This window comes from Trichomycterus rosablanca, chromosome 10 (assembly GCF_030014385.1).
Source record: "Trichomycterus rosablanca isolate fTriRos1 chromosome 10, fTriRos1.hap1, whole genome shotgun sequence".
Lineage (NCBI taxonomy): Eukaryota > Metazoa > Chordata > Actinopteri > Siluriformes > Trichomycteridae > Trichomycterus > Trichomycterus rosablanca.
In genome coordinates this window covers 33,107,846-33,120,524 of record NC_085997.1, presented here as the reverse complement: position 1 = coordinate 33,120,524, position 12,679 = coordinate 33,107,846, and the positions used below count along the sequence as shown (strand labels likewise).

The following is a 12,679-nucleotide window of genomic DNA, read 5'->3' as shown; positions in this document are numbered from 1 at the left end:
CAAAATATTGACACTTTGGGCACAATTTGGACATGTTCACTGTGGGGTGTACTCACTTATGTTGCCAGCTATTTAGACATTAATGGCTGTGTGTTGAGTTATTTTCAGAAGACAGTAAATCTACACTGCTATACAAGTTGTACACTGACTACTCTAAGTTATATCCAAGTTTTATTTCTATAGTGTTGTCCCATGAAAAGATATAATAAAATATTTGCAGAAATGTGAGGGGTGTACTCACTTTTGTGATACACTGTATATATACAGTGTATCACAAAAGTGAGTACACCCCTCACATTTCTGCAGATATTTAAGTATATCTTTTCATGGGACAACACTGACAAAATGACACTTTGACACAATGAAAAGTAGTCTGTGTGCAGCTTATATAACAGTGTAAATTTATTCTTCCCTCAAAATAACTCAATATACAGCCATTAATGTCTAAACCACCGGCAACAAAAGTGAGTACACCCCTAAGAGACTACACCCCTAAATGTCCAAATTGAGCACTGCTTGTCATTTTCCCTCCAAAATGTCATGTGATTTGTTAGTGTTACTAGGTCTCAGGTGTGCATAGGGAGCAGGTGTGTTCAATTTAGTAGTACAGCTCTCACACTCTCTCATACTGGTCACTGAAAGTTCCAACATGGCACCTCATGGCAAAGAACTCTCTGAGGATCTTAAAAGACGAATTGTTGCGCTACATGAAGATGGCCAAGGCTACAAGAAGATTGCCAACACCCTGAAACTGAGCTGCAGCACAGTGGCCAAGATCATCCAGCGTTTTAAAAGAGCAGGGTCCACTCAGAACAGACCTCGCGTTGGTCGTCCAAAGAAGCTGAGTGCACGTGCTCAGCGTCACATCCAACTGCTGTCTTTGAAAGATAGGCGCAGGAGTGCTGTCAGCATTGCTGCAGAGATTGAAAAGGTGGGGGGTCAGCCTGTCAGTGCTCAGACCATACGCCGCACACTACATCAAATTGGTCTGCATGGCTGTCACCCCAGAAGGAAGCCTCTTCTGAAGTCTCTACACAAGAAAGCCCGCAAACAGTTTGCTGAAGACATGTCAACAAAGGACATGGATTACTGGAACCATGTCCTATGGTCTGATGAGACCAAGATTAACTTGTTTGGTTCAGATGGTCTCAAGCATGTGTGGCGGCAATCAGGTGAGGAGTACAAAGATAAGTGTGTCATGCCTACAGTCAAGCATGGTGGTGGGAATGCCATGGTCTGGGGCTGCATGAGTGCAGCAGGTGTTGGGGAGTTACATTTCATTGAGGGACACATGAACTCCAATATGTACTGTGAAATACTGAAGCAGAGCATGATCCCCTCCCTCCGGAAACTGGGTCGCAGGGCAGTGTTCCAGCATGATAATGACCCCAAACACACCTCTAAGACGACCACTGCTTTATTGAAGAGGCTGAGGGTAAAGATGATGGACTGGCCAAGCATGTCTCCAGACCTAAACCCAATAGAACATCTTTGGGGCATCCTCAAGCGGAAGGTGGAGGAGCGCAAAGTCTCGAATATCCGCCAGCTCCGTGATGTCGTCATGGAGGAGTGGAAAAGCATTCCAGTGGCAACCTGTGAAGCTCTGGTAAACTCCATGCCCAGGAGAGTTAAGGCAGTTCTGGGAAATAATGGTGGCCACACAAAATATTGACACTTCAGGAACTTTCACTAAGGGGTGTACTCACTTTTGTTGCTGGTGGTTTAGACATTAATGGCTGTATATTGAGTTATTTTGAGGGAGGAATAAATTTACACTGTTATATAAGCTGCACACAGACTACTTTTCATTGTGTCAAAGTGTCATTTTGTCAGTGTTGTCCCATGAAAAGATATACTTAAATATCTGCAGAAATGTGAGGGGTGTACTCACTTTTGTGATACACTGTATATATATATATATATATATTATATATTTACACCCCAAAATGCAAAGACAATAAGTTAAAAATAAGGACTTTGTTCTGGTAAATACACAGATCAGCCATAACATTAAACCCACCTTCTTCTTGCTTTGTTAGCCCCCTTTCATGCTGATCTTCAATGGTCAGGACCCCCACAGGACCACCACAAAGTAGATATTATTTAGGTGGTGGATCATTCTCAGCACTGCAGTGACACTGACATCGTGGTGGTGTGTTAGTGTGTGTTGTGCTGGTATGATCAGACACAGCAGCGTTGCTGGAGTTTTTAAACACCTCACTGTCACTGCTGGACTGAGAATAGTCCACCAACCAAATATATCCAGCCAACAGCGTCCTGTGGGCAGCGGCCTGTGACCACTGATGAAGGTCTAGTAAATGACCAACTCAAACAGCAGCAATAAATGAGCGATCGTCTCTGACTTTACATCTACAAGGTGGACCAACTAGGTAGGAGTGTCTAATAGAGTGGACAGTGAGTGGACACGGTATTTAAAAACTCCAGCAGCCTGAACTCCCCGGTCCGAAACTCAGTGTTGCCACCGGTCGGCTGGGCGCCATCTGGCGGGCATAATTGGCAGTGCCTGCAGCAGATACTAATTGGCCATCGTATCTGCAAGGTGGGGGCCGGACTATGTGTGGGTGGGTGGGTCTTCATACGCTGTGTAAGGACCCTGATTGGCGGAAGAGACGCCCGTGCAGAAAGCATGGGCGAGAAGAGGAGGGCTGTGCACGTGTCGCAAGAGGCGTGTACAGCGACGTGCTCTCCTCGGATGCAATCAGGTATCCCTCAGCAGCGGAAGGCAAAATTGAGTGTGCTAAATCGGGAGGAAAATGGGGAGAAAATGCATTAAAAAAAAAAAATTTCAACTCCAGCAGTGCTGCTGTGTCTGATCCACTCATACCAGCACAACACACACTAACACGCCACCACCATGTCAGTGTCACTGCAGTGCTGAGAATGATCCACCACCTAAATAATACCTGCTCTGTGGTGGTCCTGACCATTAAAGAACAGGGTGAAAACAGGCTAAAAAAGTATGTAGAGAAACAGATGGACTACAGTCAGTAATTGTAGAACTACAAAGTGCTTCTATATGGTAAGTGGAGCTGACAAAATGGACAGTGAGTGTAGAAACAAGAAGGTGGTTTTAATGTTATGGCTAATTGGTGTAGGTTTCTCCTTATAGAGTTGCAAAAGAAGTGTTGTATGAATTTAAATCCATCTCAAGTTGACACACACACACACACACACACACACACACACACACACACACGGTTATTCATTCACACTGAGACATTTATGTCCAGCCAATTTTATTGTCTGCATGTAATAGGAACATGAGGGAAAACCAGAGTAACCTGAAGCCAGTCCACATGGAAACAGGGAAAGCATGCTAAACTAAGCACAGACATGATCACAAGCAAGATTTAAACCCAGGACCTCCTGATCAATGTTGACCTTCACCTGCACTGCTCTTGACTTGTCATATAGAGGCAATTTATTTATCTTTACATTCACTATAAAGCACAATGTATGTGGACATCATGAACTTTCTCAAACTATAGCCATAATGATGGAAGCATAACATTTATTTAATGCTTTCTGATATAACGGCAAGCCGTAGCCTAGTGGTTAAGGTACAGGACTAGTAATCGAAAGGTTGCTGGTTCAAGTCTCACCACTGTCAGATTGCTATCGTTGGGCCCTTGAGCAAGACCCTCAACCTTCAATTGCTTAGACTGTATACTGTCCCAGTACTGTAAGTCGCGTTGGATAAAAGCGTCTGCTAAATGCTGAAAATGTAAATGTGAGCTTGTATGATGTAAGGTTAAAAGCCACGCTGATGATAACAGCAGTGCGTGAGTTTCAGGGGTTTAAATCCCTGGCTGGGCTTACTGAAGGTGCGTGGTGTTATGTGAACCCAGCAATTGGGGTCCATATCAGTGCACCCTTAGTGCTGGTCCCAAGCCCAGTTAAATAGGAGGGTTATATCAGAAAGGGCATCAAATGATTTGCTGTTGCCCAATGGATTCATCATGATATAATTGTTATACACCTGTAAGCAACAGGTGTGGCTACAACATCTGAAGTCAATGATTAGGAAGGGTTTTACTCATTTAGTGTAAATCTAAATCTGTGTTGTTGTATATGGGGTTTACTGTATTTTTGGTTGTCCTGTGATTGACTGCCAACCTGTCCAGGGTGTTTCCTACCTCAGATAAAGCAGTGGTAATACAGGCAATGAATGAATGAGCAAATGTATTTTTGGTTGTCTATAGCGTCTATAGCATTTACTTTTTTATTGATACTGCTTGTTTTGTAACAATGCATTACAAATTAATGTAATAATGTCTTTCATTTACACTGATCAGCCATAACATTAAAACCACCTCCTTGTTTCTACACTCAGCTTCACTTACCATATAGAAGCACTTTGTAGTTCTACAATTACTGACTGTAGTCCATCTGTTTCTCTGCATGCTTTGTTAGCCCTCTTTCATGCTGTTCTTTAATGGACAGGACCCCCGCATGACCAGTACAGAGCAGGTATTATTTAGGTGGTGGATCATTCTCAGCACTGCAGTGACACTGACATGGTGGTGGTGTGTTAGTGTGTGTTGTGCTGGTATGAGAGGATCAGAGTTTTTAAACTGTCCACTCTATTAGACACTCCTACCTAGTTGGTCCACCTTGTAGATGTAAAGTCAGAGACGATCGCTCATCTATTGCTGCTGTTTGAGTTGGTCATCTTCTAGACCTTCATCAGTGGTCACAGAACACTGCCCACGGGGCGCTGTTGGCTGGATATATTGTTGGTTGGTGGACTATTCTCAGTCCAGCAGTGACAGTGAGGTGTTTACAAACTCCATCAGCGCTGCTGTGTCTGATCCACTCATACCAGCACAACACACACTAGCACACCACCACCATGTCAGTGTCACTGCAGTGCTGAGAATGATCCACCACCTAAATAATACCTACTCTGTAGTGGTCCTGACCATTGAAGAACAGCATGAACAGCAGGGCTAACAAAGCATGCAGAGATTCAGTCAGTAATTGTAGAACTACAAAGTGCTTCTAAATGGTAAGTGGGGCTGATAAAATGGACAGTGTGTGTAGAAACAAGGAGGTGGTTTTAATGTTATGACTGATCGGTGTATGTCTTAATTGTGTCTTACTAGGCTGTGCTAACAGTGCACGACACAGTAGCACAGAAGAACTTTGACCCTGTTCTACCCCCACTGCCTGATGATTTGGATGATGAGCTGGAGGAGGATTCAGTCAAAATTGTTCGTCTGGTGAAGAGCAAGGAGCCTCTGGTAATCACGTTTGTGGGTCAGAAACTTGTCAGGTGAAGGATTGGGAAAGTCCGGGAGACTATAGTCTTAAGGATGGCAAGAATGTCAACTGGATGGATGATGATTTTGTAGACTTTAGAACGACAGGGACAGAATTGGGGAAGACAGGAGCCTCCTGTGGTTATGATGGCAGGAATAGGATCTGACTGGGCACATTCTAGACCTCAAAATAGCAGAAGAAGGATCTGTTTTGAGCAGGATTTGGTTATGTGCGTTGCAATGTGGCATGTAGGCAATGCAATGGCAGAGTAGGTTCAGTTTGTGGCAAGAGTTTATTTATTTCAGGACAGCAGAGGTAAAATATGGACAGGACAGGAGCTTCTAGTGCTTAGGAATGTAGAGGTAGGATTTAAAAGAGCTATCTAATCATCAGGACTACAGAATAGGTATGGAAGAAGCTAGAGTTTTTAGACCTGGTTGGGCCAGAAGACTCCTAAATCTCTTGTGACATGAGCCTGTCTGTAGACCACAGGGTGGCAGTAGTAGAATCTAGATGGAGTTGGAGACTGTTTCATATCAGAAAAAAAATCTGAATGGAATAGAAGCTTGATCCTGAAATGGCAGGAGTAAGAACTGAATGGGCAGGAGTTTGCAGACCTTGAGATGGCGTGAACTTAATTTGGACAGCATATTTTCTGGAGGGAGCAAGAGTTTGTAGACCTCAGAATGGCATTATGTTTTCGGTTAAGGGTAAAGCTTCAATGGGACAGGTGCTTATAGGCCTCAGAATGGCAGAGGCAGGATGGGTATCTGGATGGGGAAGGTATATTCTAGGCAAAACTAGAATATAAGAACAGAAAGGAATAGGAGATTGTAGGTCTATGAATGCCAGAAGTAGACCTTACAATTGCATAAGTACAATCTGAAAGGGATGGGAAGCTGTAAACCTCTTGCATTGGTTGGAATGGATTGAAACCAGAGAGGTACTTGGGCCTCAAGATTAAATAACAGGGAGCTCATACCTATAAGGATAATTATTCCATAAGTGGTGTTATTATGGGTGTGTTTGAAAACCTAGTGAGCTGCCTTGCTGTCTTACTGCCTACATAGGCAGATGCCTAAGTAGAGAGGATTCTAATAAGTCATCGACTTATAAGTCAAGTTATTCGAACGCACTACTTAGACAGTGATTCCATCAGTTTTCGCTAACTAAGCTAACACAGTTAGCCTCATGCCATTCAAACCAATGGGATGGGGTGGCACAACGCGCTAGCATGTCAACTAACATCTCCCTGTGTGTATTGAAAACGATTAAATTCGCTGACAAGCGAGAATTTGCAAATAAACAACACTTGTGCAACTTTATACAAATTAAAAATCAATAATAGTTTATTTAGGTTTGAAAATAACTCATTTCTCCTCACCGTCCGCCATGTTTTTTATTTTTCTGAGAGAAAAGTTGTGCCGCACTGAATGCCTTCACCTAAGGCAGCATCGGATGCTCACTCATTCTTGAGTCAAAATACCATTGAAATTTTAAGATACCTTACTAGTGAGGATATTAAGGCTTCTAAGATTTCGAACAGCCTCCTTCTCGGTAGTGCACGTAGGATGACGTAAAATGCGTCTATGTAGAGAGATCACTAGGTTTTCAAACACACCCTATAATTGTATTTATTATTATTGCCCTTATAGGTCTTACAGCTTAAATCTGGTAAAGGAGAATTTAGTGGGCAAATAATAATCAATTTGAGATTTCATTATTTACCACAATTAAATATAATAAATATAAATATAATAAAGTAACTTAAGTGTTTGGTCCTCAGGGGGCAACCATCCGCAGGAACGAAGTCACTGGTGCAGTGGTGATCGCTAGGATCATGAAGGGTGGGGCTGCTGACCGCAGTGGTGAGTGACAACCTCCACCTCCTTATTCCCCTTTATATTCTGTACTACGAATAGACTAAACTCATGTTCAGCAGCAAGAATACAGTGTACATTCAGTCTTTAAAATAAACAAGAGAGGACCAATCTGGGCGATTCTATTTCTATAGTACGTCCAGAAACAGAATGTGGCTACATGTGCACAGTATAATGACAGTATGTGGTCACTGCAGTCAACACAAGATTAGATACAATAATATAGAGTGCTGCAGATGGACATTTGTAACCACAAGCCAACATCTACAGATTGTGCATGTGCTCTGTAATCTTAGATTATACCACTGGTTCCAACAGTGGGGGGCATGGTGCAGCAGGGCAAATGAACAAGGCATGTTTGAGCAGTGCTAGCAAAAGATAAACAAGTCTGTGAGAGTTACACAGTAAAATGTATTTTAAAAAAATACACAGTGCACATCATTGTAATAGTTCCACTATTAAGGTTATTTTGTTTAATGATAACTTGTACTGTAGTTTTGAATGAATTACAGTGTTTAAAATATTTCCAATACAGTTTGGAGGCAAAAAGTGTGTATGTGTGTGATGAATTGAGGGCCAGGGTGGCTTTTCTACAAAAGGGGAGCGCTGCAGAGAAAAAAAAGGGGACCACTGGTTTACACAGTCCAAACAGACCAAATTCTCTAACTCTGCCATTGGCCTTGTTGTATTTTAGTGGAACATAAACTATAGAAACGAGGACCAGGATACATACACTGATCAGCTATAACATTAAAACCACCTCCTTGTTTCTACACTCACTGTTCATTTTATCAGTGCCACTTACCATATAGAAGCACTTTGTAGTTCTACAATTACTGACTGTAGTCCATCTGTTTCTCTGCATGCTTTGTTAGCCTGCTTTCATGCTGTTCTTCAATGGTCAGGACCCCCACAGGACCACTACAGAGCAGGCATTATTCAGGTAGTGGATCATTCTCAGCACTGCAGTGACACTGACATGGTGGTTGTGTGTTAGTGTGTGTTGTGCTGGTATGAGTGGATCAGACACAGCAGTGCTGCTGGAGTTTTTAAACATCTCACTGTCACTGCTGGACTGAGAATAGGGAATAAAATGGACTGTCCACTCTATTAGTCACTCCTACCTAAGTGGTCCACCTTGTAGATGTAAAGTCAGAGATGATCGCTCATCTATTGCTGCTGTTTGTGTTGGTCATCTTCTAGACCTTCTAGTGGTCACAGGACGCTGCCCATGGGGCGCTGTTGGCTGGATATTTTTGGTTGGTGGACTATTCTCAGTCCAGCAGTGACAGTGAGGTGTTGACAAACTCCATCAGCACTGCTGTGTCTGATCCACTCATACCAGCACAACACACACTAACACACCACCACCATGTCAGTGTCACTGCAGTGCTGAGAATGATCCACCACCCAAATAATACCTGCTCTGTAGTGGTCCTGTGGGGGTCCTGACCATTGAAGAACAGCATGAAAGGGGGCTAACAAAGCATGCAGAGAAACAGATGGACTACAGTCAGTAATTGTAGAGCTTTTAGTGCTTTTAAATGTTAAGTGGAGCTGATAAAATGGACAATGTGTGTAGAAACAAGGAGGTGGTTTTAATGTTATGGCTGATCTGTGTATATCTTTGCCATATTTGGCAAATACAGTTGAAAGAAAGTTTGTGAACCCTTAGTAACTACCTGGATTTCTGCATTAATTACTCATGTGACCTGATCGACATATAGCTAATAACATACAAACTACGTTTACTGTCATACCTTTTCCAATTAATAAAATGAAATTGAAGATATATAGAGGATATAGAGAGGCCAAGACTCTCTCAAGTTAGAAGTCCTGTTGATGTAAACCACCCAACAATTAAAAGTAAGTTTGCCATGTTCAGTGATGATGAAGGTAAAAACAGGCATAAAAGCAAAAGACGTGCAGGAAGGGGACAGTGGTAGCCTAGGGGGTAGGGCTTTGGGATATCAACTGAGAGGTAGAGAGTTTGAATCCCGGCTCTGCCATGCAGCCACTGTTGAGGGGTCCTTGAGCAAGGCCCTTAACCCTCTCTGCTCCGGGGGTGCCGTACAATGGCCGACCCTGCGCTCTGACCCCAGCTTGTTAGGAAGCTGGGATATGCGAAGAAAGAAATTTGTTGTACTGTACACCTGTATATGTATATATGACAAATAAAGGCCTTCTTCTTCTTCTAAGGAATCTATAGAGGTGACTATCCACATGTCATCCACTATCATGTCATGTTATCTAGATGTCAACTATTAAAACACAAAGCAAAAATTGTTGCAGGTCTCAAGTTTAAGTCTGAAAGAATAAAATTATCTTTATTCCAATGATCTTAATGTTTTATATGGAAGAAAAGGTCACTGCACAGCAACCGGGTTCAAACTGTGTAGCATGATGGAGAAAGCATTATTGTTTAGGATTGCTTTGCTCTATCAGAACCTCAAGAATTTGCAACCATTTAGGGAATCAATGGATTAAAAAAACACCTGAAGCTCAGCAAAGTTGGATTATAAAACACGACAGTAAAACTCATAATTAGAATGGCTTCAAATGTTGTCTTTGGACACTTGGGTGCTGCAGAAATGAAACACGCAAGCACACCAGAGCTGACATCCTGGACTTATTCTACCAGACAAGCTGGGCACCTATAGGAACAGTGACTGGCTTGTCCTTTGGTGGGAATACCGGAAGGGATTCCTCATAAATACTGTATTTACAACCCCTGCTGGCTGACTGATGGTGCCTTGGTGTGACTCCATATGAATCTGCCCGATGCAAGTGAAAAAAAGCGGTCGTCTCCTGCATATGTGTCAAAGGGGACGTGTGTCAGTCACAGCTGGAGGTCAACAGCAGTAGATGAAGCGAAATGAAATCAGGTAATTGGATATGACTAGATTAAGACTAGATTATGACTAGACTAGATTAACTCTTTTGAAATTGCATAACCTGAAAAATATTGCGTTTATAAGCACTTTCAGGATGGTAAAACAATTGTTATGTGTTTTGCATCATGGTGCAGAAAGGGGCGTCAAGGTAGCTTAGCTGGTAGAGAGGATGTCACACAGCAGGGATGTCCTGGTGCCATGTCCAGGGTGTATTACTACTTTGTACCCAGTGTTTCTGGGTGAAACAGGACCCCTGACTAAATCCCTGAACAATTCCAGAAGATTAAATAACTTGAAATAATAAGTTGAACTGATGTTACATAGTGTTTTCAGTCTGGTGATTTAGTTGACTATGCCCACAGGGTTGGTTCATGTGGGTGATGAGCTGAGGGAAATCAACGGACACCTGATCATCCACAAAAAGCCTAACGAGATTAGTCAGATGCTGGTATGTATCTCTGCAGACTGATACTGCATGGTGTCAGCTCTTATTTTGCACGACTGGTCAGAACTGTACACTTGCTTTTTGTTGCTGATGTTGGGTTAAAGGAAAGAAAAGCTTTGATTTCTGCTCTGTTTGTGCTTCCGGTTGCAGTCTCAGTCTCAGGGCTCTATAACTCTGAAGATCATCCCGGCAATCAATGAGGAGGACAGACACAAGGAGAGTACGGTGAATGTCATTACTGTTTATTATCCACAACCTATTAGCACAACTAAGGACAATTAGAAATGCTTACTAAGTACAGCTAATTAAAAATGTTCTCAAGGGTGCTTGGGTGGCACACCAGAGCTGAATTCACAAACTCATGGGTTCAGATCTCAGCTCTGTTACCAGCAGGCTGGGCATCTATACGTTCAATGACTGGCTTGTCTGAGGGTGGGAATGCTAGAAGGGATTCCTCATAACTGCTGCAATTGTGACCTCTGCTGGCTGGTTGATGGTGGAGATGGAGATTGGTGCATGAATCTCCATGCACAATCAGGAGCTTCATATAAACTCGTTAAAACAAGCAGTATGTTGGTGTGGCCCTCCTCGCTCAGCAGTGCAGGTCTGCAGCCGATCGGGTAATTGGATATGTCTAAATTGAGAAGAATCGCCCGCTCAGGTGGCTCAGCAGTAAAAACACATGCTGGAACCAGAGCTGGGATCTCGAATACGTCGTATCGAGTCTCAGCTCTGCCTGCCGGCTGGGCTGAGCAACCACATGAACAACGATTGGCCTGTTGTTCAGATATGGGGAGGATATTTAAAAAGCCAGATAGGGTCTCTCTCATAACTAATGCAATTACGACCTCTGCTGGCTGATTGATGCCGCCTGCACAGAGATGGGAAAAGAGTGCTGTCAGGGTGTGTCTCTCTGTACACAGTGCTGATCTGCACTGCACTCATCAAGTGTAGGCGACAAGATGCATATGGCCGCTGCCCACGTGTCGGAGGGGGCATGGGTTAGATTTGTTCTCCTCAATCAGAGCGGGGATTGGCATTGGTGGAGAGGAAACATGACGCAATCGGGCAATTGGACGCTCTAGAGGGGAGAAAAGGGGAGAAAAAAGGCATAAAAAAAATAATAATAAATAAATAAATTGGGAAGAATCAAAAAAAGGGTTGTTTAATATTCACTCTTTATTTTAAAGTATGTTGGACACTCTTCTCTCTTCTCTCTTTTCTGTAAAAGGTCTTCTTAAGGGCACTTTTCGACTACACCCCATTTGACGACAAGGCCACACCCTGCCAGGAGGCAGGACTTCCATTCCAGCGAGGTGACATCCTGCAGGTGGTGAGTCAGGACGACCCCACATGGTGGCAGGCCAAACGCGTCGGTGATAGCAACCTGCGCGCTGGCCTTATCCCCTCCAAAAACTTCCAGCAGAGGTAAGATCTCCAGTACAAGAGCTGTAGTAACTAGGGATGTAACGATGCACCAGAAGACAGTTAAAAATCAGTGCACATGTGCCACGATTTGAATCGGTTATTCATTTAAGATGAATCGATATTCACTTCAAACAGCAAAGGCCACTGGCGCTATTCACCTCGCCTGGTTGACGGCACTTCACAAGGTAGGGGCCAGGTAGGGGATTTTCCAGCCAAATGTATTTATGTGAGAATATTTTCTTTATCTGTATTATTCTTTTAATAAATAATGTTGTATTTGTTTTAAAATTTCATTTAATTTTTTTACACAATGAGCATTATTTGGCAAAGATTGTACCTACCTCAGAAATAAAAGGGCATTCATTATTTAGATAAATAAAAGATAAGCACAAATACAGTATTTAATTGTATTTTTTTTAAAAGAGAAATAAAGGCGCTGCAGTAAAAAAACACGCTGCAACCAGAGCTGGGTTCTCAAATACATCGTATCGAATCTCAGCTCTGCCTTGCTGGCTGAGGCTGAGCGGCCACATAAACAACGATTGGCCTGTTGTTCAGGTGGGCGGGACGAAGCCGGATAGGGTCTCTCTCCGTCAGACTGGTGCAATTACGACCTCTGCTGGCTGATAAGAGGCACCAACACAGAGATGAGGAAAGAGTGCTCTTAGGGTGTGTCTCTCCGTACACAATGCTAGGTGGCACAACACTCGTCAATGTGTGGGTGATAAGATGCATACGGCTTGCTGCCC

At 43.1% G+C, this 12,679-nt stretch overlaps 2 protein-coding genes across 2 annotated transcripts in view; one reads left to right on the top strand and one right to left on the bottom strand.

Moving 5' to 3' along the window:
* hectd2 (HECT domain containing 2) overlaps nucleotides 1–12,679 on the bottom strand; it is a 385,857-nt gene that overhangs the window by 240,427 nt on the left and 132,751 nt on the right. The window lies entirely within an intron of this gene.
* mpp3b (MAGUK p55 scaffold protein 3b) overlaps nucleotides 1–12,679 on the top strand; it is a 39,650-nt gene that overhangs the window by 8,835 nt on the left and 18,136 nt on the right. Inside the window, exons 5-9 of the mRNA XM_063003844.1 lie at nucleotides 5,127–5,264; nucleotides 7,070–7,151; nucleotides 10,420–10,505; nucleotides 10,653–10,727; nucleotides 11,734–11,930. Of these exons, the coding sequence (XP_062859914.1) occupies nucleotides 5,127–5,264; nucleotides 7,070–7,151; nucleotides 10,420–10,505; nucleotides 10,653–10,727; nucleotides 11,734–11,930 (578 nt within the window). The remainder of the gene's footprint in view (nucleotides 1–5,126; nucleotides 5,265–7,069; nucleotides 7,152–10,419; nucleotides 10,506–10,652; nucleotides 10,728–11,733; nucleotides 11,931–12,679) is intronic.